We start from the raw sequence: 22537 nt of genomic DNA on the forward strand, positions 1-22537 counted from the left end.
CACCCCCCCACATCTTCTTTACCCATTCATCTGATGGATACTTAGATTGCTTCCATGTCTTGGCTATTATAAACTGCTGCTATGGACATTGGGGTACATATATCTTTTTGAATTAGAGTTTTCATCTTTTCTGGATATATGCCTAGGAGTGGGATTGCTGGATCATATGGTAGCTCTACTTTTAGTTTTTTAAGGAACCTCCAGACTGTTTTCCATAGCGGCTGTACCAATTTACATGCCTACCAACAGTTTAGGAGGGTTCTCTTTTCTTCATACCCTCTCCAGCATTTATTATTTGTAAACTTTTTGATGATAACCATTCTGACTTGTGTGAGGTGATCTCATTGTAGTTTTGATTTGCATTTCTCTAATAATTAGTGATACTGAGCATCTTTTCATGTGACTGTTGGCCATCTGTATGTCTTCTTTGGAAAAATGTCTATTTATGTCTTCTGCCCATTTTTTGATTGGGTTGTTTGTTTGAAAGTGAGGTGTATGAACTGTTTGGATATTTCTGAAATTAACTCTTCATTGCATCATTTGCAAATATTTTCACCCATTCTGTAGGTTGTCTTTTCATTTTGTTTATGGCTTCCCTGCTGTGCAAAAGCTTTTGAGTTTGATTAGGTCCCATTTGTTAATTTTTGCTTTTGTTTCTTTTGCCTTGGCAGACTGACCTAAGAAAATATTGCTATGATTTATATCCAAGAATGTTTTGCCTATGTTCTCTCCTAGGAGTTTTATGGTGTCATGTCTTATATTTAGATCTTCAAACCACTTTGAGCTTATCTTTTTATATGGTGTGAGGAAGTGTTCTAATTTCATTGATTTACATGAGATTGTCCAGCTTTCCCAACACCACTTGTTGAAGAGACTGTCTTTTCTCCATTGTACGTTCTTGCCTCCTTTGTCAAAGATTAATTGACTGTTGGTGTGTGGGTTTATTTCTGGGTTCTGTCTTTTGTTCCATTGATCCATATGTCTGTTTCTGTGCCAATACCACGCTGTTTTGATTATTGTAGCTTTGTAGTATTATCTTAAGTCTGGGAGGCTTACGTCTCCAGCTTTGTTCTTTTGTGAGGATTGCTTTGGCAATTCTGGGTCTTTTGTGGTTCTATATAAATTTTAGGATTATTTGTTCTAGTTCTGTGAAAAATGTGATGGGTAATTTGATAAGGATCACATTAAATCTGTAGATTGCCTTGGATACTATGACCATTTTAACAATATTAATTCTTCCAATCCAAGAGCATGGGATATCTTTCCATTTCTTTGAATCATCTTCAGTTTCCTTTATCAATGTTTTATGGTTCTCAGCATGTAAGTCTTTCACCTCCTTGGTCAGGTTTATTCCTAGGTATTTTCCTTATACGATTTTTAAAGTTTTTTTTTTTTTTTTTTTTTTTTTTACTTTCTGATATTTGTTTGTTTAAAGTAATGCAAAATATTTCCGTAAATATTGTAGCCTGCTACCTTGCTGAATTCGTTTATCAGTTCTCATAGTTTTTGTGTGTAGTCTTTAGAGTTTTCTATATAGAGTATCATGTCATCTGCATATAATGACAATTTTACCTCTTTCCTTCCAATTTCAATACCTTTTCTTCTTTTCCTTGTACGATTGCTGTGGCTAGGACTTCCAGTATTATGTTGAATAGAAGTTAGGTTTATTCCTAGGTATTTTATTCTTCAGCTTTTTTCTTGTTGTGAGGATGGAAGTGACAAGTTCCAAGCTCTTTACATGGAGCAGACACCAAGAAGTCATTAGTATTTTTTTTAATACAAGTTGGCTGGCTTTCATTTATCTAATGTTGTCTTGCTTTTCATTTTTCTGAAGCTGTCTTTATTTCATTCTCATTATTTATGGGTATTTTTGCTAGATATAAAATTCTGCTTTGAAAGTCTTTATTTTCTTTAAAGATGTCATTTCATTGTCTTTTGGCCCTCATTATTTCTAGTGAAGAGTCAGTAATAGTTTTTATATTTGTTTCCTTGTATTTAATGTGCCCTTTTCCTCAGTCTGTTTTCAAGATAGCCTCCCTATCTTTGGTTTTCACCAGTTTTACAGTGGTGTGCCTCAATGTGGTTTTCTTTGTATTTATCCTATTTGGCATTTATTGAACTCCTTGGATGTGTGTGTCAATATTTTTCATCAAATTTGGGGAATTTCTTACCATTTTTTAAAATGTCCTGATCTTTCTTCTCCTTCTGGGAGATAGTCTATCTATGTATATGTAATCCATATCTGTATTAGACTGTTTTATACCATCCCAAGGGTCTTTGATGCTCTTTTTATATTTCTTCATTTTTCTCTGGGTTCTTCAGATTTGATCACTTTTGTTGACCTTTCTTTATGTTCTCTGATTCTTTTGCCATCTTCAATCTACTATTAAGCCTATCCATTAAGGTTTCTATTTTAGTTGGATTATACTTTTTCAGTTATAGAATTTGGGGGGGGGGCTTTCCAGTTTTATTTCTCTGTTCAGATTTTTAAAAATCTGTTTATACATTTAACCAGTATTTGCTTTTCATTCTTTAAATGTGTTTTCCTTTAGGTCCTTGAGTATATTTTAGAATAGATATTTTAAAGTGTTTTTGTGTTTATTCCAGTGTCTTGGCCATCTCATGGTTAGTTTCAGTTTTATAGGGGCTCACATTTTCCTGTCTTTGGTAATTTTTTATTTTGTACTGTCATTATTGATATGCTTTAGAGACTTTAGATTCTTTTAGCTTTTTTTAAAGGGATTTTTTTGCTGAAGAAGGCTTATTTATGTTTAAGCAGGCATTTTATGTCTGCTTACCCTGAGCTTGTGTAGTCTTTATTTTTTATTTTTTTTAACAGATGGATCTATGGATATCCTAAGGTGTTTACAGTCTGGCAGGACTCATTCTCCAAATCTGTTTTGCCTGTAGATTTTGTAAGAGCTTTGATTTGGCATTGCACAGTTCAGGTTAATGAGGTGCTAATGTGTATTTTGGTTGGTCTAGACTACCAATATCCCCTAACATTGCTTGACTTCTATTATCTCTGTTCTGTTCCCAACCATATAATAGCCATTTTCTGTTATGCCTCATCTAGGGTCACTCTATTAATGTGTTCTCAGTTCTGGTCCAAGGACTCAAAAAGTCCTTGAACACAGTCTCCTGATGCTCCCCTTTTTAGTGTCTTGACCACAGATTTCAGGTTTCCCTAAAGTCTTATCTCTGACTTCTCAGCCCAGTAGAGCAATTGTAGGCTTACTGGTCACCATGCAGAAATTGTCCCCAAGCAGAGAGCCTGGGCAGTTATGGGCTCACCTACTGAGTTTTCCTGTAGGGACCATGGTATTGTACTTCCTGTTGTCCAGAACCTGAAAACAATTGCCTCATACATTTTGTCTAGTTTTATGGTTGGTTACCATAACGAAAGGGCAGTTTGGCATCATTATTTCATCATAGCCAGAAGTGGAAGTTCTCACCTTTATTTGTTTAACCATTAAAAAAAAAAAAGAATCCTTAACACTGTGAAATATTTTTCATATTCCCTAACAGAAAACAACCATCAAGATGATTTAATAGATGGTCTAAAACTTGCATGGAACATATTTTGATAGCAAAATTTATGGCTTAGACATATAAATTTATATTCAGTAAAAGAAATGTGAAACATAACTCTCATTTTTAGATGGCTTAATGGTACAAATAACTCCAGAGACCATGGATGGCTTACGGCTAGCTCTACGAGAACAAAAAGACTTTAAAATTACATGTGGGAAAGTTGATGCTGTAGACATGAGAGAATATGTGGATATCTGCTGGGTAGATTCTGAAGAAAAAGGAAACAAAGGGTAGGAATTTTTTGTTACCAAAATGTAATTGATTTGATGGAGGAGAAAGGATAAAAACATCCTGTTAACAAAATTAAATATTTTATAAATAAATATAGAATTATACCATTAATTTAAATGCATATACTCTAATTAATAAATGCAGTCTGGGTTTTTCAAAAATGTACCTAACCAGCATCATGTGTGTTTTCTTAGCCAGGATGCTGTAAACTATTAAAGGGTGGACAGTTTGGGAGGGGGCAAATGATACACATTGTGTAGCAGTGTAGGCTTGATGCCAGGTCTGAGAAAGACAAGATACTTTGTCTGTTATATGGTACATTGAGGCACACACATATTCCCCCCCCCCAGACTGCCTTTTATATACCAGATATGTATTTTCATGGAATTATCTTAGGATTATTTTTATCAAATAAGTAATGGATTCCCTTTGGGTGTTTATTCTGTTTTATATTGATCCACTGTAAATGCAAACAACTGAATTCAATAATATGTACATTAGAGGCCTTACAGAATATTACTGCTATTCCCTCCTCTCTTTAGTTACCCATTTTCTTTCTTTTTTGGAGACTGGCTAAGAGATCTGGAGCAAAAAAGGAAGAGAAGGGCTAATGCTGAAGGATTCCAAAATAGAGTTTTGCAATTCATGAGACAGCTTTTCTGTTAGGAGACTAAGGTATTTTAAACCTCAGGTCTGAATTGGGCATATGAAAAAGTAGATATAATTTGCTACACAATCAAGAAATCTTGGTAAACGAATATGAGCTAAGTTTTAATTATTTTTTGTATAATTGAGATGTCTTACTGCTGCTTTAAATTTATAGCTTTCATAATTTTTATCCTCATTCCATTTGTTCAAGTCTAATAATTTACTTCATAGAAAGTACTTTGGTATTAAATAAATCTGTTCTATTATATTTTATTCTGCAGTGTTATTAGTTCAGTGGATGGAATATCATTACAAGGATTTCCAAGTGAAAAAATAAAACTGGAAGCAGATTTTGAAACTGATGAGAAGACTGTAAAGTGTACTGAGGTAACTTAGAAAGACGTTTCCTTCCATTTACATGCTGTGTTTGGATATGTTTTTGTTAATTTGGAGATTTCGCAGTACTTAACCTCTGAATGTTTAAGTGCAGCGTATTACACTTTCATTACACCTTGAGACACACATATCTCCACCCCAGACTGCCTTATATACACCAGATTTGCATTTCCATAGGATCATTTCAGGTTATTGTATGGTGGTACTGCCTGTCAGCTCACAGTTAAGTTTTCACGGCATTGCCATCTTTGTTTGTACAATAACATGTTATTTGACCATGGTGTTTTCATTTTTCTCTTATTTTACAAAAAATAAAATATTTTATAGATATCAGTTTATAATCAGCACTCACATATGAAAGTTAGTTTTGCATGTTCCAGTTTTTTAAAAATAAGAGAATATGAAACTGTAGCCTCACAGCCCCTTAGTCTACCTCCATTCTCCCCCTCACTCTACCTCCTGGGTCAGACAGTCAATGTTACTGATTTCTTAGGTATTCTTTGTGATTCTACACATGTAGAAGATAGAAACTATAGAGGGTATAGAAATTATAGAACATTATTTCTTTGTTTGATCTTAACTTCATTAAGATGTCCTTATGGGATGGTGATCTTATAGGGTGGGCTCATTAGTACCCTTCTTTAAACCGAGTTAACAAAGCTTTTGTTGCTACAAGTTAACTTTAGGCAAAAATAGCTAAGTCATTCCCATATTCCCTAATCTTTGGTTTTAAGTTTTTACTTATACTATAGATCAGGCTATATAGTGTGTATATATATATATGTATGTATATATATATAGATAGATAGATAGATAGATATAGACACACACTATATAATATTCCTAACTAGTGAATTTCATGGCACTAACATTGGAATTTTATTCATAAAGTTGAATTGAAGGTAGCAATTTTTGCATTTTTAAAGCTACTTCTAATCTTAATCATGACTTGTTTCCTAATTAAATACATTTCAGGTGTTCTACTTTCTAAAGGACCAGGATTTATCTATTTCAGCAACTCGTTATCAGTTTGCAAAAGAAATAGCCATGGCTTGTAGTGCTGCACTGTGCCCTCACCTGAAAACTCTAAAGAGTAATGGGATAAATAAAATTGGCCTCAGAGTTTCCATTGACACTGATATGGTGAGGCATGTTTTTGTGATGTCTTTTTGAAATGAATATATCTTATATTAAAATAATGCAAAGTTTTTCTTTAACCTTTTACTTTGAGATCACTGAAGAGAACTAAAGTTTGTTGAACGTTAATGTTCGGTACACACTTCCTGTACATTATCTCCTTTACTGTCCACAGCAGGGGCCAGCAAACTCTTTTTGGTCAGATAGTAAATAATTTAGGCATTGCGGTCTGTCAGATTTCTTTCACAACTACTTAACTGTGCCATTATAGTGTGAAAGCAGCTGTAGACAGTATGTAAACTAAACAGCTTAGCTGTGTTCCAGTGAAACTTTGTTTACAAAAACAGTTGGTGGGCCACATTGGCCCACAGGCCATAGTTTGCTGACCCCTGCTCCACAACATTCCTGCTTGATAAGTAGGGTTTTTAATTATGCTGACTAAATTCTATATTCATGTGACTTAAAACTACAAAAGTCTAAAAATGTTAAAAAAGGGAAATTTTCAGTTTTTTCCTCCCATGTAGGGAAAAACCTATTTCTTCCCTTCTATGTCTTTCCTGTGTGTCTCTTTCACTACTCACTGAAAACACTTCTGCTCACCAGATGTGTGGAGGCTTTCCCCCACCCCAGCAAGCAATTCTCAGACACAAGCAGGGTGTCTAAGAATTCAACTTAATTCTGACTTGATCTACCTGGAGATAGCATCAGATCCTACAGCTCTTACAAGACTGCCTCCTCCCCCACTTCATATATCAGTCAGTTATCACCTGTGCTTCTGACCAACCAGTTATGGATCAGAGCTTCCAATGACCCCCTCCTCCTTGGGTTCAATTAACTTGCTTGAGCGGCTCACAGAACTCAGGGGAACATTTGCGTATGTCTGTCAGTTCATTAAAGGCTATACAGATGAACAGCCAGATGAAGAGATACATGGGGCAAGGTCTGGTAGAGTCCTGAGCAGGAGTTTCTGTCTCCACGGAGTTGGGTGCGTCACCCTCCCAGTGTGGATGTATTCACCAGCCTGAAAGCTCTCTCAACCCACTTCTACTGAGATTTTATGGAGGTTTCCTCATGTAGGCATGATCAATTATTAACTGAGTTTTTAGCCCCGCTCCCCTCTCTGGAGAATGAGGGGTAGGGCTGGAAATTTAAAACTTCTAATCATGGGCTTGGTCTTTCTGGTGACCAGCCCCTATCTAGGAGCCCATCCAGAGTTGACTCAAAAGAACAAAAGATGCTCCTTCGTCTCTTATCACTCAGGAATTCACAACTTTTTTAGGAGCCCTGTGTCAGGGATGGGATCAAAGATAAATATTAGAATAAGAGATGTTACTGGTATTCTTATCACTTAGGAAATGACAAGGGTTTTAGGAGCTTTATGCCAGGAACTGGGGTCAGAGACCAATATATATTTTCTATTATCTCACAAATATATATATACCGGGACCACCTCATTAAACATGCTAGAGAGCAACATTCACACAGTACTCTATTTAATTGGTGACCTCTGGAGATATTAACTCCAGGCTACAATGTAAATGGTTCCCAGTAGAGTTGCATCAGGTAATAGCCCTGGAAAGATCGCCTTCCTACCCTTGACTCCTAACCCTTCAGTCCACTTCCATCCTCCCCCTCATCCTCCCTTCTTGGTCAGGCAGTCAAATGTTATCCATTTCTATGTATTCTTTGTAATTTTTTGCATGTATGAGCAATTAAGTTTGTACGTTCTTTTTGTTCTCTTCTCACTTTTTTTTTAACAGTGCTTCTTTAACTTAATATATCTTAGAGATATTTCATTTAACTACGTATTCTTTTTAAAGTTGCACAGTAGTAGTTGATTATATAAATGTACCATAATTTATTTAGTGCTTATGCATGTTTGGTATGTCCTGGTTGATATTTAAGGTATCCACAATATTTTGCTTTTGCATAAGTGTGAGTATATAAGAAATATTCCTAGAAGTAGAATTGCCGGGTCCAAGTATGTACTCAATAGATATTACCATATTGTCTCAAATAGAGGTTATGACAATTTATATTTCTACCACAATTTATGAGAGTGTTCTTTCTCTCACATCCTTATCAAAGCAGTATATAATCAAACTTTTGAACTTTGCCAATTTGATAGGTGAAAAGTGGTACTCCACTAGTATTTTTTTAAAATATTTATTTATTTCGTTGTGCCAGGTCTTAGTTGCAGCCCATGAGCTCCTTAATTGCGGCAGGCACGCTCCTTAGTTGTGGCACGTGGGCGCCTTAGTTGTGGCATGTGAACTCAGTTGCGGCATGTGGGATCTAGTTCCCTGACCAGGGATCAAACCTGGGCCCCCTGCCTTGGGAGCATGGAGTGTTAACCACTGCACCACCAGGGAAGTTCCAATCCAGTAGTATTTTAATGTGCCTTTTTAACTGTTTCTCACATCCAATATAATAGATTTCAGTCCAGGTTGTTCATTAGAATGGTCAATCTTTATTTTTTTTTTTTTTGGCGGCGCCACGCTGCATGTGGGATCTTAGTTCCCCGACCAGGGATCGAACTCACGCCCCCTGCAATGGAAGCGCGGAGTCTTAACCTCTGGACCACCGGGGAAGTCCCAGAATGGTTAATCTTAACATGAACAATTTCATATGTTGAAGGTTTGCTCTTCTTCAGGCAGGATGTGTTACAGTTCTTATTGGAAAAAAGAACTTACATTTTTATCTCACTATTAAAATTTCCTTTTTCAAGGAAGCACCTGATAATTACTTGAGTAAGCATTGTTAATTATTTTAGTCATATGTATTAAAATGTAATTTTCACCAGCAAAATTAAATTCAAATATTATTTTATGATAAATTCAAAATATTTTTAAGTAGATCTTTTTTTAAATACCATGGGGTCTTTATTTAAATCATGTTGACAATTATTCAAACCCTTGGTCTGCCAATGTGTTTACATGTTCATTGAGAAGAAACCTGAAGTATGAAGTAGTGGCAATTTTATTTTCATAGTATCTGTGGAAGGGACAATTATAATTTATGTAGTAGAAGAAATAAAGGAAAATGTAAAACATTATTTTATGAACAAAATATCAAGTATTTTCTTAACATGCTTAAATTGAATGATATTCTTAAATAGTTTTATATTCATCTGCTGAACAAAACAAGATTGCTCGCTTTCTAGGGTTGACTCATCAAGATTTTTTTTTTCCAGGTTGAATTTCAGGCAGGATCCGAAGGCCAACTTCTTCCTCAGCATTATCTAAATGATCTTGATAGTGCTCTAATCCCTGTGATCCACGGTGGGACCTCCAACTCTACTAGTTTACCATTAGAAATAGAATTAGTATTTTTTATTATTGAAAATCTTTTTTAGTGAAAGGACGTGAGTTGTATTATATATTGCAAACTGATTTGTTAAAACTAACTCCAGCACTAAAGCTGAAATGCCACAGACACTAAAAGTAAATATGTTTGATGTTTGAAACATGTAAGCTTTGCTTTTTAGGCAGGAATGATCTTTTAAAAATCATTAGCACAATATTTAAATCTCCAAAAATTTAAGAGATCCACAGTTTTTGAAGCTTTACACTTTACAAGTACTGAAAAAGACAAGGATTTCTTCTGTCTTTAAAAAATTTGTAGCATTTAACTGTGTTATTTAAATGCTAAGCCAAAGTACCTGCACTTAGGTATACCTCTTTATGCCAAGAATGATTTTAATGAAGGCTCTTTTCAGATGTAAGCTTGTGAAGGAACTACCTTTTTTGTTTATATGCCAGTTAAATTACTGGTTTCTAAAGTCTGTTAAAAATGTATTTCAATGGCACAGACCAGTTTCCAGATCTTAGACTTAATATGGTAATTCTTTGAATAAGGCAGATAACTTATTTGTATAATTGGAGTGGAGACCTACCTCCATGATTAGATAAACTGATTGTTTGCATTAAAATCAGAATTTTGCCTTTTTTCTTTTCAAATTATTATTTTATATATACATATATGGTTTTCTCTTTATTAAATGGGTATTCTTAAAGTAACTGTGGGTGCTTCAGGATTTTGTGCTTCTATAATTAAGTATATTGTTTTTATAGCAAGAACATGTGATTTGGTATGTGTTTTATAAATCTTTAATAATTTATAAATAGGTAATATTTTTGTATTGCAGTGCATTATTTTTCCTCCTTTCCTTCCAAAGTATACCACTGTATATACCACTTCTAAGAGTGATTGACGACAGGCCAGATGACCCTTGAAGTAGTCATTATGTAGCAATAAATGAAGCCTGAAACAGGTGTTTTTTTAACTTCTCCTTTAAACCTTGAAAGTTTCTTGGCAAGTCTACATATTTTCATTGACACCAATGTATTAAGTATAAATTTTAATGAACTACTTACTTTTGCATATTTTAAATTCTTTATATGGTAGTTATTTTTTATAACAGGATATTAACATAAGTTAAATTCTATGTATTTGAAACTGTTACAGAACTTTCTTCTTTACTTCAAATAGAAAAAAATTTTTAAAGTACGTTGTGTTAAAAAAGTAATGGTCATATTTTAGTTAATCCTGTCATTTAAGTTATTTAAAATAATAATCATTATTTTAATGCTTTTTTTATTCTAATGTGGAATATATATGTTTTTGTATCAAAAACACTCCTGTGTCTCAAGAAAAAGAAACTACACTAAATAGCCCTGTTTTAAGAAAGTATTTATGAAGCATCTCAACCTGAAGATGAAGTCAGGGTTATAACTCAGGTTCTTAGGTCTCAGTCTAGGAAAAAACTGAGAATTTGAATCAGTTTGGTCATATGATTCCTACTGAATCACATCTGTCGTACTAGCCAAAGACACAGCATGGAGGAAAATATCAGTCTTTTGGAAGTAACTACTTCATAAACAATGTAAAATGTTGCAGACATTAAATAAAATTAAGCAACATGATGTAATAACTTGTGAAATTTGTTGACATCATAAGCAATTGCATATCTAACTCAATTTGTTTTCTTTATATTTTTGTTTATTTTGCAGTATAAGTTAAGGGCACAATCTATGAATACTGAAGTTACTTTAAAATAACCAGAAGGTAGAGGACTTTTCCCATGATGGGATAGCTTTGGATTTGTTTCCCTAAAGTCTCTAAATTTAATGAAAATTGGAGTTACTGTGCCTTTGGAGGCACATTCTAAAGTATTCTTTGTAGATGTACAATATGTTTCTGAATGCATGTGGTCATGTTCTTCCCATTGATAATTTAAAATTTTAATTTTTTTAAAGGTGAAGAAATAGAATGGTTCTTTGTACTCAGTCTGCAATGATCTATTTTTGGTCTATGCCTTTTAAGAATACTGTCTTTCCAGAATTTTGAAATATTAAGTAAAATTTAGCCCATTTGCTTTTGCAGCAATCCAGCAGACTTAGTATATGCATATATGCTTGCTATATGCAGAGCACTTTAGTAGTCTTCATTGATTTAAAGATGAATAAAATAGTTCTTTCCCTCTTGGAGATGAATGTGTGAAGCAGATAATTAACAAAGTAAAAGTAATTGCTAAAATAGAGATATGACTTCTAAGTAGCTGGTTGGAAAACAATTCAGGAGGATAGCCATACTAATAATGAGAAGGTGTGGGCGTTAAACTTGTCTAGGCAAGAGCTGAAAATCTGAAGAGTCAGTAATATGTCAAAACATTCAACTTTCCCTTTTAAGGCAATTTACTTTAAAGAGTCTTCTGTGTTGTGTGAATATCTTACCTTATTTAATCATAAAAGTCATAATCATAAAAATCATAATTTAATCATAAAAGTAGTAGCCTGACTATGGTGTCTCAATTGCCTAAGTTTATAACAGCCTAGATTTAAATATTGTTTTATAAGTAAAGAATACAACTCTTCTTTTTTTAATAGTAATATAACTTTGATAACTTGACTCAAATTTTAAAGAGAAAATATCTTGAAATAAACCAGAAACCTCTAAACAGTCCTAGGTTTTAATTTTTTTCTTTGTGATTAAAGAAAAATGCTTCATATGTGTAATATATAAACATTCAAAAATCAGAAAGAAATGTTAAAAACTTAATATGTCTTACTGCCCACCTTGTATGCATCTACCTTGTTCTTCTCACTCTCCAATCTCAATAAGAAGTGATTTTTATTATTGTGTATCTTTCCAAGGTTTAGGTGCAGTAGCAGCAAATATATTTTTATTATCTCCCCTCATTTTTTATACAAAATATAGTGTGCTGTTTACACTGAAGAACACAGTGTCATCTCCTCAATTACTTTGATTTATGTGGCTTCTATTTAGAATCTTAAAGTTTTCACTGCTTCTCCAACCACTGTGTAATTGATAAAAGCAATCTTAATGGCAGAAAAGCAAGAAGAAAATCCATTACTGGAATTATGACCATATGTTTCCATAGGAGGATTGTTTTTCTCATAACAATTTTTTATGAAAATACTTGGAATGTTATTTTTTATTTGAGCTATATTTAAAACCTTTATTTTTTTTCCTACCCAACACTAAGCCTCACCATCTAAATTTATCTTTTACCACTTGACATTGGTGTTCTTTTTGTTTTGTTTTACATCAGATTTTTAGTAGTTTTAAATCTTCTCTTTATATTCTGTGTTTTAGATTTAGCTTGGAATGATACACAATTTAATATTTAACACCTTTTGGGAAACATTTTCTGAATTTGCATTGATAAAAATTACAGCTATATTTTCATGCTTTTTACAAATGAAGAAATAGTTCTAATTCAAGAGCTTTATTATGAACCTCCGAATATAGTAAAGTTTTTTTTTTCTTTCTTTTTTTGTTCTTTTGGTAAAATAAGGTGCTCGTCAGCTTCCAAGATAGCCCACAGTGATCCCTGCCTCTTGGTTATTCACACCCTTGTGTAGTCACCTCCCACACTGTACCACTGTTGGTCTTTGTGACCAACAGAATATGGAAGAAGGGATGGGATGTCATTTCCAATATTATGTTATAAAAGGTTCTATGGTTGCCATCTTTGGTGTATTTCTCCCCACTCACTCTCTTCATTTCATCCCTGTCTCCCCACCTCTCCCTCCCTGTCTGCCTGTCTCCTTCTCTTTCTCCTTCTCTTTCTATTGAGTCACTCATTCTTGGGGAAGCCAGCTGCCAGGCAAGTGGAAGGGGATCCTCCAACCCAGTCAAGCCTTCAGACTGCAGCCCCAGCCACAGTTTGACTGTAGCCTCATGAGAATCACCCAACTAAGCCTTTCTCAGATTTCTGAATCTCAGATATAAATGTCTGTTGTTTTAAGCTGCTAAATTTTCTGGTGGTTTATTACATGAAGCAACTAATATTAGCTAACTAAAACAAGATACCTATATCTTAGAGCAGCTATAAGTACAAATTTCTAAAAAAATAATAAAAAGATTAATTGCTCTGAAAAAATTAAGCATAGTTCTTATCAACATTTATGGATTCCATTCCACAAGTAGTATGTGTTAAGTACAGAGAATACCAAGAGAAAGAGTAGGGTTTGGCCATGTAGGGACAAAGATGCAATTGCGGGAAACTTCCTGTTTCTGGAAATTGCATGTTAGGATATTTAGAGCTATGCCATTGATAAAAACAACCAAAGCTGATTAAAATACAAAAAGGCATCTTAAAACATCAAAGAGATTTTTAAGACAGTATGGAACACCCAGTCCAAAAGTAAAGAGAAAAAGAGAAGTGAGCATGGGGCCCTAATATGACAGCCTAATGGGGTAAGGGGGACAGATATCAAAGTTCAAGGCCCACACAAGATGGTGAATCTAACAGGAATTGTGAATCTAACAGAAGAACTTCCCCACAGTAGGCTGAGACTCCCTCAAAGGGTTTCGGCCTTTAGATGAGGATGAATCAGAAATATAAATTATGTAAAATTGTAGCCAAGTTTAGAATTGCCTACATCACCCAAAGACTCTTAAGCATTTGACTTGCTTTAAGGTGGTCCCCCCCCCCAACACACAAACCAAAACAAACCAAAAAAACAGGCACATAAGGAAACTAGATTCCAGAGGCAAGAATTAGTAGAACAGTTAAATTCATATAGTCTTAGGTATTACATTTATGCTTTCTGTGTTTAAAGAAATAAAGTCAAGTGTCAAATACCTGTAGAGAATTGGAAACTAAAAAGTGATGGAACTAATTTGGGAAGTAACTAAATACAAATGTTGCAAGAATATATAAAAACTGAACTTTAAAACTCAGTAAATAGGTTTAAAGGCAGAACAGAATATAACCAATTGGAAGGATTTATAAACTAGAATATAGATCAGGAGAAATTATCCAGAATGCAGCATGGAGAAATAAAAAGATGGAAAGATGGAAAAATCAGGAAACATATAGAGGATACAGTGAGAATTCCCAACATCTGCTTAATTAGCTGCAGAAGGAGAGGGGAGGGTAGAACAGAACAAATACTTTTAGATATAATGTAGGCTTTTAAAAATTGATGAAATACATGACTACAGATTCAAGAAGTTAAAGAAATTCCAAACAGAATAAATAAAAAGGGATCTACACATAGGCACTTTAAAATAGGAACTGCCAGCTGGCACAGAGTCCAAGGAACAGTCTGCTCTCTCTAGTCAGAGGACAGAGAAGGGGGTTGGGGGACTATGAGACAGAATCCTTTTGAATTTACTTACCTTATTCCAGGAGAGCTGCAGAAAAACAGCAGCACCCCTCCCTCCCTACCATATGTAAACCCTATGGGGCAATGTGGACTTTCCCTGCCCTACCTAATCTAGAGACAGCAAAAAGGCAGCACCCCCCTCTCTACCCACTGTGCAATGGTGGCAGTCAGTGCAGGGCAGAACACTAGCAATGTTGTGGGGAAGCTAAAGCTCTGCCTTCTAGCCAGAACACCAAGAAGGGGTGATCTTAGAACCAGAGAGTGTGGGGAAGATCATTGATAGGAGGGAATTGAAGAAAGGAAACCTCTAAATTTGTATATAAAATCCTGAGATCACCTCCACACTGTGCATGTGTGAAATTGACCAGAAGCAGCCAAAGGTTTTGAAAACTGATCTACAGTATAGCTCACTATCCAGGTTTCAGACTAGCCACTGGGCGGTGCACAATTTGGGCAGATTAGAATGGTAGTGCAAAGTCACTGAGAACTAAATTTTTGGAACAATAGCCCACAGAAAGCAGGCCAGGATGTGTGGTGTGAACTAACTGGATTGACTGCCAGCTAAAACAAGACAAAACAAAAACACTCTTCTGAAGATTTAAACAGCACTGAGAATTTCATAATATTCAAAATATCCAGGAAATAATCAAAAATTATTCAAGATGCAAAACACTAGGGAAATCTTAAGTAACTCTCAAGGGAAAAGACAATGAACAAAAACCAATTCTGAGGTAACCCAAATGTTGGAATTATCAGAAGAAGACAAAAAGAATTAATTTAATCAGGTTCTACAAAGCAAAGCTAAACATTATTGAAATGAATGGAAAGATAGAAGTCTTCACCAAAGAAATCAAAGCTATAAAAAGAACCAAATGGAAATTTTAGAACTGAAGAATACAGTAAAAAAAATTACTGGAGATGATGGATGGAAGAGTCAGTAAATTTGAAGATACATGAGTAGAAACTATCCAGTCTGAATAACAATGAGAAAAAAAAGTGGAAAAAAATGAAGAGCTTTGAGGACATATAGGACAATATCAAAAAGTCTAATATTTGTGTCATAGAAGCTAGCTGAAAACTTCCAAAATCCCGTGAGTCTGGGTTTTCATGATTCACTCAACCCTGTAAGTAAACACAGCTAATTGGATGAGTGGCAATAATGCCTGACAGATTTGTTAACTTAAAAAAGAAAATATTTAAGCAGCTAAAGGAACCAAGATATAAAGTAATTAAATTCTCAATTCTCAAAAACCCTTTAACTTCAAGTCTGAGGGCCATTTAAAATTCATTGAATTAAATTAGTTTTTTGTTTGCTTTTTTTGTTCTTTTTGTTTTTTTGTTTTGCGGTACGCGGGCCTCTCACTGCTGTGGCTTCTCCCGTTGCGGGGCACAGGCTCCGGACGCGCAGGCCCAGCGGCCACGGCTGACGGGCCCAGCCGCTCCGCGGCATGTGGGATCTTCCCGTACCGGGGCACGAACCCATATCCCCTGCATCGGCAGGCGGACTCTCAACCACAGCGCCACCAGGGAAGGCCTTTTGTTTGTTTTTAATCACAATTTAGGGAGTTAGTAGGATCCCGTTTTAGCATTAACTTATGTGGAAGTAGGAATCCAGTGCAGAGACTCCCAATTTGGCAGAAGACATTTAAACATCTTTTGTCTGCTGAACTGCAGAATAAATCCAGGACAGGAATCAAAGTAAGTGGAAGCTATCAATGTAGGCATATTTAAAAAGAAATTTGAGGCAACCAGAGAGTAAAAACTGACTGCTTTATAGTTACGGGAATTTGCAACTGGGCTAGCAGAAAATTTGTCAATAACAAAACAGAAGCCAGAAAACTATAAAATATATATATTTAAGTGCTAAGTGGAAAGTAAATTCTAAGGCTAGCTACACTCTTATTCAAGAGTGAATTGTACGTACTGAATCAAAGGTCACCCACAGATGACCTCATCTTATTCCACTCCTCTAATACACATAATCTCACCACCTCTACCCAGATTGGGTTAATCAGAGCTAATATTATACCATTAATTCCTCTTTAAATATGTCATCAAAAGCAGCTCCAAACTATCAGGTCAATGCCCATTTTTCACATTCTGATCTTCATAAGGCTCTGTACATCTTTCTTCAGTGTACCATATACCCTTAACACATGCAACCCTTCCTTTGTGCAAAAAGATTAAAAGTAATTAGACACATATTTGCTATAAAATTTTCCAAACACTCAAAAAGTAGAGAAAATGGTATGATGAAACTCTACATACCCAACCTAAACACTCCTCAGATTCAACAATTACCAAGATTTTCCACTTTTGCTTCATCTATCTCTTGATTTCTTTGCTGGAGTATTTTCAAGCAAATCTTAGACATCATTATCTCATGCCACATATTCCACTATGTAGTTCTAAAAAATGGACAGTGAAGAGTAATTTTAATTGAGCCAGTTACTGTAAAATCTATGAAAATATTGACCTAATACGGTTATCAATAGGCCATAGAAACTTTTGTACTGCAACTGATACGATCTAGAACGTGAAAAGACAGCCTGCAAAATGGAAGAAAATATTTGTAAATCATATATCTGTTAAGGGACTTGTAGTCAGACTTTATAAAGAATTTTTACAATTCAACAAAACCTCCACAAATAACCTACTTTTAAAAATGTGCAAATAATTTGAATAGACACTTCTCCAAAGAAAATATATAAAAAGCCAATAAGCACTTGAAAATATGTTCAACATTATTAGTCACTAGCGATATACAAATAATGACCACAATGAGATGTTGCTTCATATCCATTTGGATGGCTATAATTAAACAAATAAACAGATAATAACAAGTATTGGTGAGGATTTGGAGAAATTGGAACCCTCATACATTGCTGGTGGGAATGTAAAATGTTGTATGTAGCTGCTTTGCAAAACTGTTTGACACTTCCTCAAAAAGTTAAACATAGAGTTACCATATGAACCAGCAATTCCACTCTTACGTATATACCTAAGAGAAATACATCTGCATAATTCCACACAGAATTTGTACAAGAATGTTTATAGCAGCCAAAATTCATTAGTTGCCAAAAATGGAAACAATGCAACAGTCCATCCATTGATGAATAGACAAATAAATGTGGTATATGCAAATAATGGAAATTTGGCCACAAAAAAATTTAATAAAGTACTGATACATGCTACAACATGAACCTCGCAAACATTATGCTAAGTGAAAGAAGCCAGTCACAAAACACTGTATACTCTATGATCCCATTTAAATGAAATGTGCAGAATGGGCAAATCCATAGAGACAGAAAGTGGATTAGTGGTTCCTTAAGGTTGGGGAGAAAGGGGAGTGACTGCTTTGGATGATGAAAATGTTCTAAAATTGATGGTGTGCTGGTTGCACAATTCTGTGACTACACTGAATTGTACCCTTTAAATGTATAACATTTTGTATCATTAGGAAATGCAGATCAAATTCAAGCCAATCAATTGTATATCTCAAGAAAGATTTTTTTTTAAGGTCAATGAAGTTGTTAAAATTTAGTGCTTTCTGAAACTCAAGAAATCATTTCGATTGAGCTTGAGAAAATCCAGAGAATACGGAAGCCTTATTGAAGACATATTGAAATAATTACAACTCGTCTGGAAAGACTTATGTATATTAAAATATGAAGAGCTGGGCGAGAAGGGCTGCCATTTGTGCTGTGTGTGAGGTGATGTATTGTTATCCTAATTTTACAACTGACGGATTGAGTGGTAGAGTTACAGAACCAGAATATGGCAGTGCTGCACTGCTAATTCACGTCAGTCTGACTCCACTGGCGCTTTTTCCAGTCCCAGCTTGGCTGTGGAAAGGAGTTAAGGAGGGCAAAGAAAGCAGTGGGTGGGAGAATCCAGCTGCTAGGAGTGTTTCTGAGTGAAAACCGGTAGAGAAGTCAAGAGGGGAACAGAAAACTTCCAACTTATCACTTCAGTCTCCTTATGCAGAAACGCTCATTTTTATGGAGATAGGATTTCATGTCATTTTTTAGGATGCTACTAAAATTAAAAAGAGAAAATATATCCAATTTGGAAATTCGTACCCCACAGCAGCAACTTGGCGTCTCAACCCAGCTTCTGTTTTCCCTGACGCCGCGTTCTTCATTACTACCCATTTCCTGACTACCTTTCAAAGGAGCGACGCGCGCGACACTAAGACGCGAAAACCATCCGGGAAGACGGCGCGCTGGCGAAACTCGAGCCGCCGCCTCTGCGCGTGCGCACCGCTCCTCGGCCCCTTCCGCCTCCGCCTCGGAAGCTCCTCCTAGGCGGCCGTCGGAGGCCACGGCAAGGTCTATTCCCTGTAGAGTCGGGTTTTCTCGCCATCTGTTACGGGTTTTCGGCGGCACCCACCGCTCAGCGCCTGCGCAGACTGAGGACCACGGTCACCATGACAGCGACCGCCGGGGCCCCTGGTAAGCGGTGCTCCCCAGGCTTCGGGTCTGGGACTGTGCTCCACACAGTGGGCTTGCAGTGGACGTTTTCTCCGGCCCGCTGCCGGTAGTTGGGGGCCCTTTGAGAGACTCCTCTGGCGGCACTCCTTCCTTGTCTGGATCTCGTGATCCGCGTTCTCTATGTTCTCCCAGAATCAAGCGGCCTAGAGCCTTGGTTCCCGGCGTGGGCGGTAAAGAAAAGCTTTTGGTGTGGCAAAGAATGGCAAGAATATTCTGACATTTTGTAAAGGAGTTTTTTTGTTTGTTTGTTTGTTTTAAGAGCAGTTTTAGGTTCCTGGGAATATTGAGCGGAAGACACGGTGATTCTCCATATACCCATACCTGACATACGCATAACTTCCCCATATCAGCCTTCCCCACCAGAGTGGTACTTTTGTTACAATTGTGAGCCTACACTGATGCATCGTAATTACCCAAAGTCCATACTTTACATTAGGGTTCACTCTTGGTGGTGTACGGTTTGTGGGTTTAGACAAATGTATAATGAATGACACGTTCCATGGTAGGGTATCATACAAAACAGTTTCACCATCCTAAAAATCCTTTGTGCTCCACCGACTTATCCTTCTCCCCCCAACCCCTGACAAACCACTGATCTTTTTACTGTCTCCATAGTTTTGTCTTTTGCAGAATGTCATGTTGTTGGAATTAAACAGTATGTAGCCTTTTCATATTGGCTCTTTTTCACTTAGTAATATGCGTTTAAGCTTTCCTCGTGTCTTTTCGTGGCTTGAGAGCTCATTCCGTTTTAGAGAGCAATAATATTCTGTTGTCTTGGTGTACCACGGTTTATCCATTTACCTACTGAAGGATATCTTGGTTGCTTACAAGTTTCAACAATTATAAATAAAGCTGCTATAAACATAAGTGTGCAGGTTTTTGTATGGACATAAGTTTTCAACTCCTTTGAGTAAATATCAAGGTGTATGATTGGCGGATTGTATGGTAGGAGTATGTTTAATTTTGTAAGGAACTGCCAAGCTCTCTTTTAAAGTGGCTGTACCATTAGGCTTCCCTGGTGGCGCAGTGGTTGAAAGTCCGCCCGCCAATGCAGGGGACACGGCTTCGTGCCCCGGTCCGGGAGGAGCCCACGTGCCGCGGAGCGGCTGGGCCCGTGAGCCAAGGCCGCTGAGCCTGTGCGTCCGGAGCCTGTGCTCCGCAACGGGAGAGGCCACAACAGTGAGAGGCCTGTGTACCGCAAAAAAAAAAAAAAGTGGCTGTAGCATTTTGCATTCCCACCCACAATGAATGAGAATTCCTGTTAGTCCACATCCTCACCAGCATTTGATATATCAGTGTTCCGGATTTTGGCCATTTTAATAGGTGTGTAGTTATACCCTGTTGTTTTAATGTGTGTTTTTCTGATGACATGGATGTGGAGCACCTTTTCATATACTTGCCATCCGTCTATCTTCTTTGGTAAAGTGTCTGTTAAGGTCTTTCGTCCATTTTTTAATGGGGTTGTTTTCTTATTGTTGAGTTTTAAGAGTTCTTTATATATTTAGGATAATAGTCCTTTATCATATGTGTCTTTTGCAAATATTTTCTCCCAGTCTGTGGCTTGTCTTTTCATTCTCTTGATGTTACCTTTTGCAGAGCAGAAGTTTTTCATTTGAATGAAGCCTAGCTTATCCATTCTTTCTTTCATGGATGGTGCCTTTGGTGTGTATCTAAAAGGTCATTGCTGTGACGTGACCGTAGATACAAAAATCTACAAAGGTCATGTAGATTTTCTCCTATATTATCTTCTAGGAGTTTTATCGTTTTGTATTTTACACTTAGGTCTATGATCCATATTGAGTTAATTTTTGTGAAAGTATGACGTCTGTGTCTAGATTCCTTTTCTGCATGTGAACGTCCAGTTGTTCCAGCACCATTTGTTGAAAAAGCTGTCTTTGTTCCACAGTATTGCCTTTGTTCCTTCATCAAAGATCAGTTAACTCTATTTATGTGGATCTATTTTGGGACTCTCTGTTCTGTTCCATTGATCTATTTGTCTATTCTTTTCACCAAAACCACACTATCTTAATTACTGTAGCTTTATAGTAAGTTTTGATGTTGGGTAGAGTCATCACTTCATTCTTCTTCAATATTATGTTGACTATTCTGGGTTTTTCCCCTCCACATACACTTTAGAATCAGTTAGTTGATATCCACAAAATAACTTGGTGGGATTTTGATTGGGATTGCTTGAATCTATAGATCAAGTTGGGAAGAACTAACATCTTGACAATATTGAGTCTTCCTATCCATGAACATGGACTATCTCTCCATTTATTTAGTTCTTTGATTTCATTTATCAGAGTAGTTGTCCTCATGTTGATCTTGTACATATTTTGTTAGGTTTATACCTAAGTATTTTGGTTTTGTGGGTTTAATGTAAATGGTATTGTGTTTTCATTTCAAATTTCACGTTCATTGCTGGTAAATAGGAAAGCAATTGACTCTTGTGTATTAAACTTGAATCCTTCAACCTTGCTATAATCACTTGTTAATTCCAGGAGTTTTTGTGTTGATTCTTTTGGATTATCTGCATAGACAACCATATCTTTGTGAACAAAGCAGTTCATTTCTTCTTCCCAGTATGTACACCTTTTATTTCTTTTTGTTGTCTTAGTGCATTAGCTGGTACTTCCAGTATAATGTTGAAAAGGAGTGGCGAGGAGGGAGGAGTATTACTTTTTGAGATCTTGGTTGAAATGAAAGGAATGTGACATTTACCTGACCCATAATTTCAGCAGATGAAATAAGGAATAGTTTGAGCAGTCCTATTCCTCTTTGGCAATTGGGTGAGGATGAGGATAGGAGATGTAGACAAAGTGATGTGGCCAAGCATTATTCCAGCTTTTTTTTATGCAGCCTTTAGAAACTGGTAGTTAGTGTGTCTCTGTTGTTTGACCCCAGAGTTAGAGGTGTTTTTTTCTTTCACTTTTTTAAAATTGAAGCATAGTTGATTACGGTGTTGTGCCAATCTTTGCTGCATGGCAAAGTGACTCATTTATACACATATATACATTCTTTTTTTATATTCTTTTCCATTATGGTTTATCCCAGGAGACTGCATATAGTTCCCTGTGCTATGCAGTAAGACCTTGTTGTTTATCCATTCTAAATGTAATAGTTTGCATCTACCAACCCCAAACTCCCAGTCCATCCCTCTCCCTCCCCGCTTCCCCCTTGGCAACCACAAGTCTGATCTCTGTGTCTGAGTCTGTTTCTGTTTTGTAGATAGGATCATTTGTGCCATATTTTAGATTCCATGTATAAATGATGTCATATGGTATTTGTCTTTCTTTTTCTGACTTACTTCATTTAGTGTGGTAATCTCTAGTTGCATTCATGTTGCTGCAAATGGCATTATTTCATTCTTTTTTTAAAAAATAAATTTATTTATTTTTA

The 22537-nt window shown here is 36.1% G+C and overlaps 2 protein-coding genes across 8 annotated transcripts in view; both read left to right on the plus strand.

Annotated features, from left to right (window-relative positions):
• ZFYVE16 (zinc finger FYVE-type containing 16) overlaps positions 1–10025 on the plus strand; it is a 54722-nt gene extending 44697 nt beyond the window's left edge. For all 5 annotated transcript variants that reach the window (XM_060295935.2, XM_060295937.2, XM_060295936.2 and 2 more), the window contains 4 exons: positions 3662–3824; positions 4755–4860; positions 5845–6012; positions 9200–10025. In XM_060295935.2, the coding sequence (XP_060151918.1) occupies positions 3662–3824; positions 4755–4860; positions 5845–6012; positions 9200–9361 (599 nt within the window). In that variant the 3' untranslated portion in view covers positions 9362–10025. The remainder of the gene's footprint in view (positions 1–3661; positions 3825–4754; positions 4861–5844; positions 6013–9199) is intronic.
• Positions 10026–18938: 8913 nt separating this feature from the next.
• Positions 18939–22537, plus strand: part of FAM151B (family with sequence similarity 151 member B) — a 33209-nt gene continuing 29610 nt past the window's right edge. For all 3 annotated transcript variants that reach the window (XR_004037231.2, XM_030846807.2, XM_060295952.2), the window contains exon 1: positions 18939–19099. Coding sequence is in view for 2 of the 3 variants with exons in the window: in XM_030846807.2 (XP_030702667.1) it covers positions 19075–19099 (25 nt within the window). In the remaining variant the exon portion in view is untranslated. The remainder of the gene's footprint in view (positions 19100–22537) is intronic.

Source organism: Globicephala melas, chromosome 3 (genome assembly GCF_963455315.2).
Source record: "Globicephala melas chromosome 3, mGloMel1.2, whole genome shotgun sequence".
In the NCBI taxonomy this organism is placed as follows: domain Eukaryota; kingdom Metazoa; phylum Chordata; class Mammalia; order Artiodactyla; family Delphinidae; genus Globicephala; species Globicephala melas.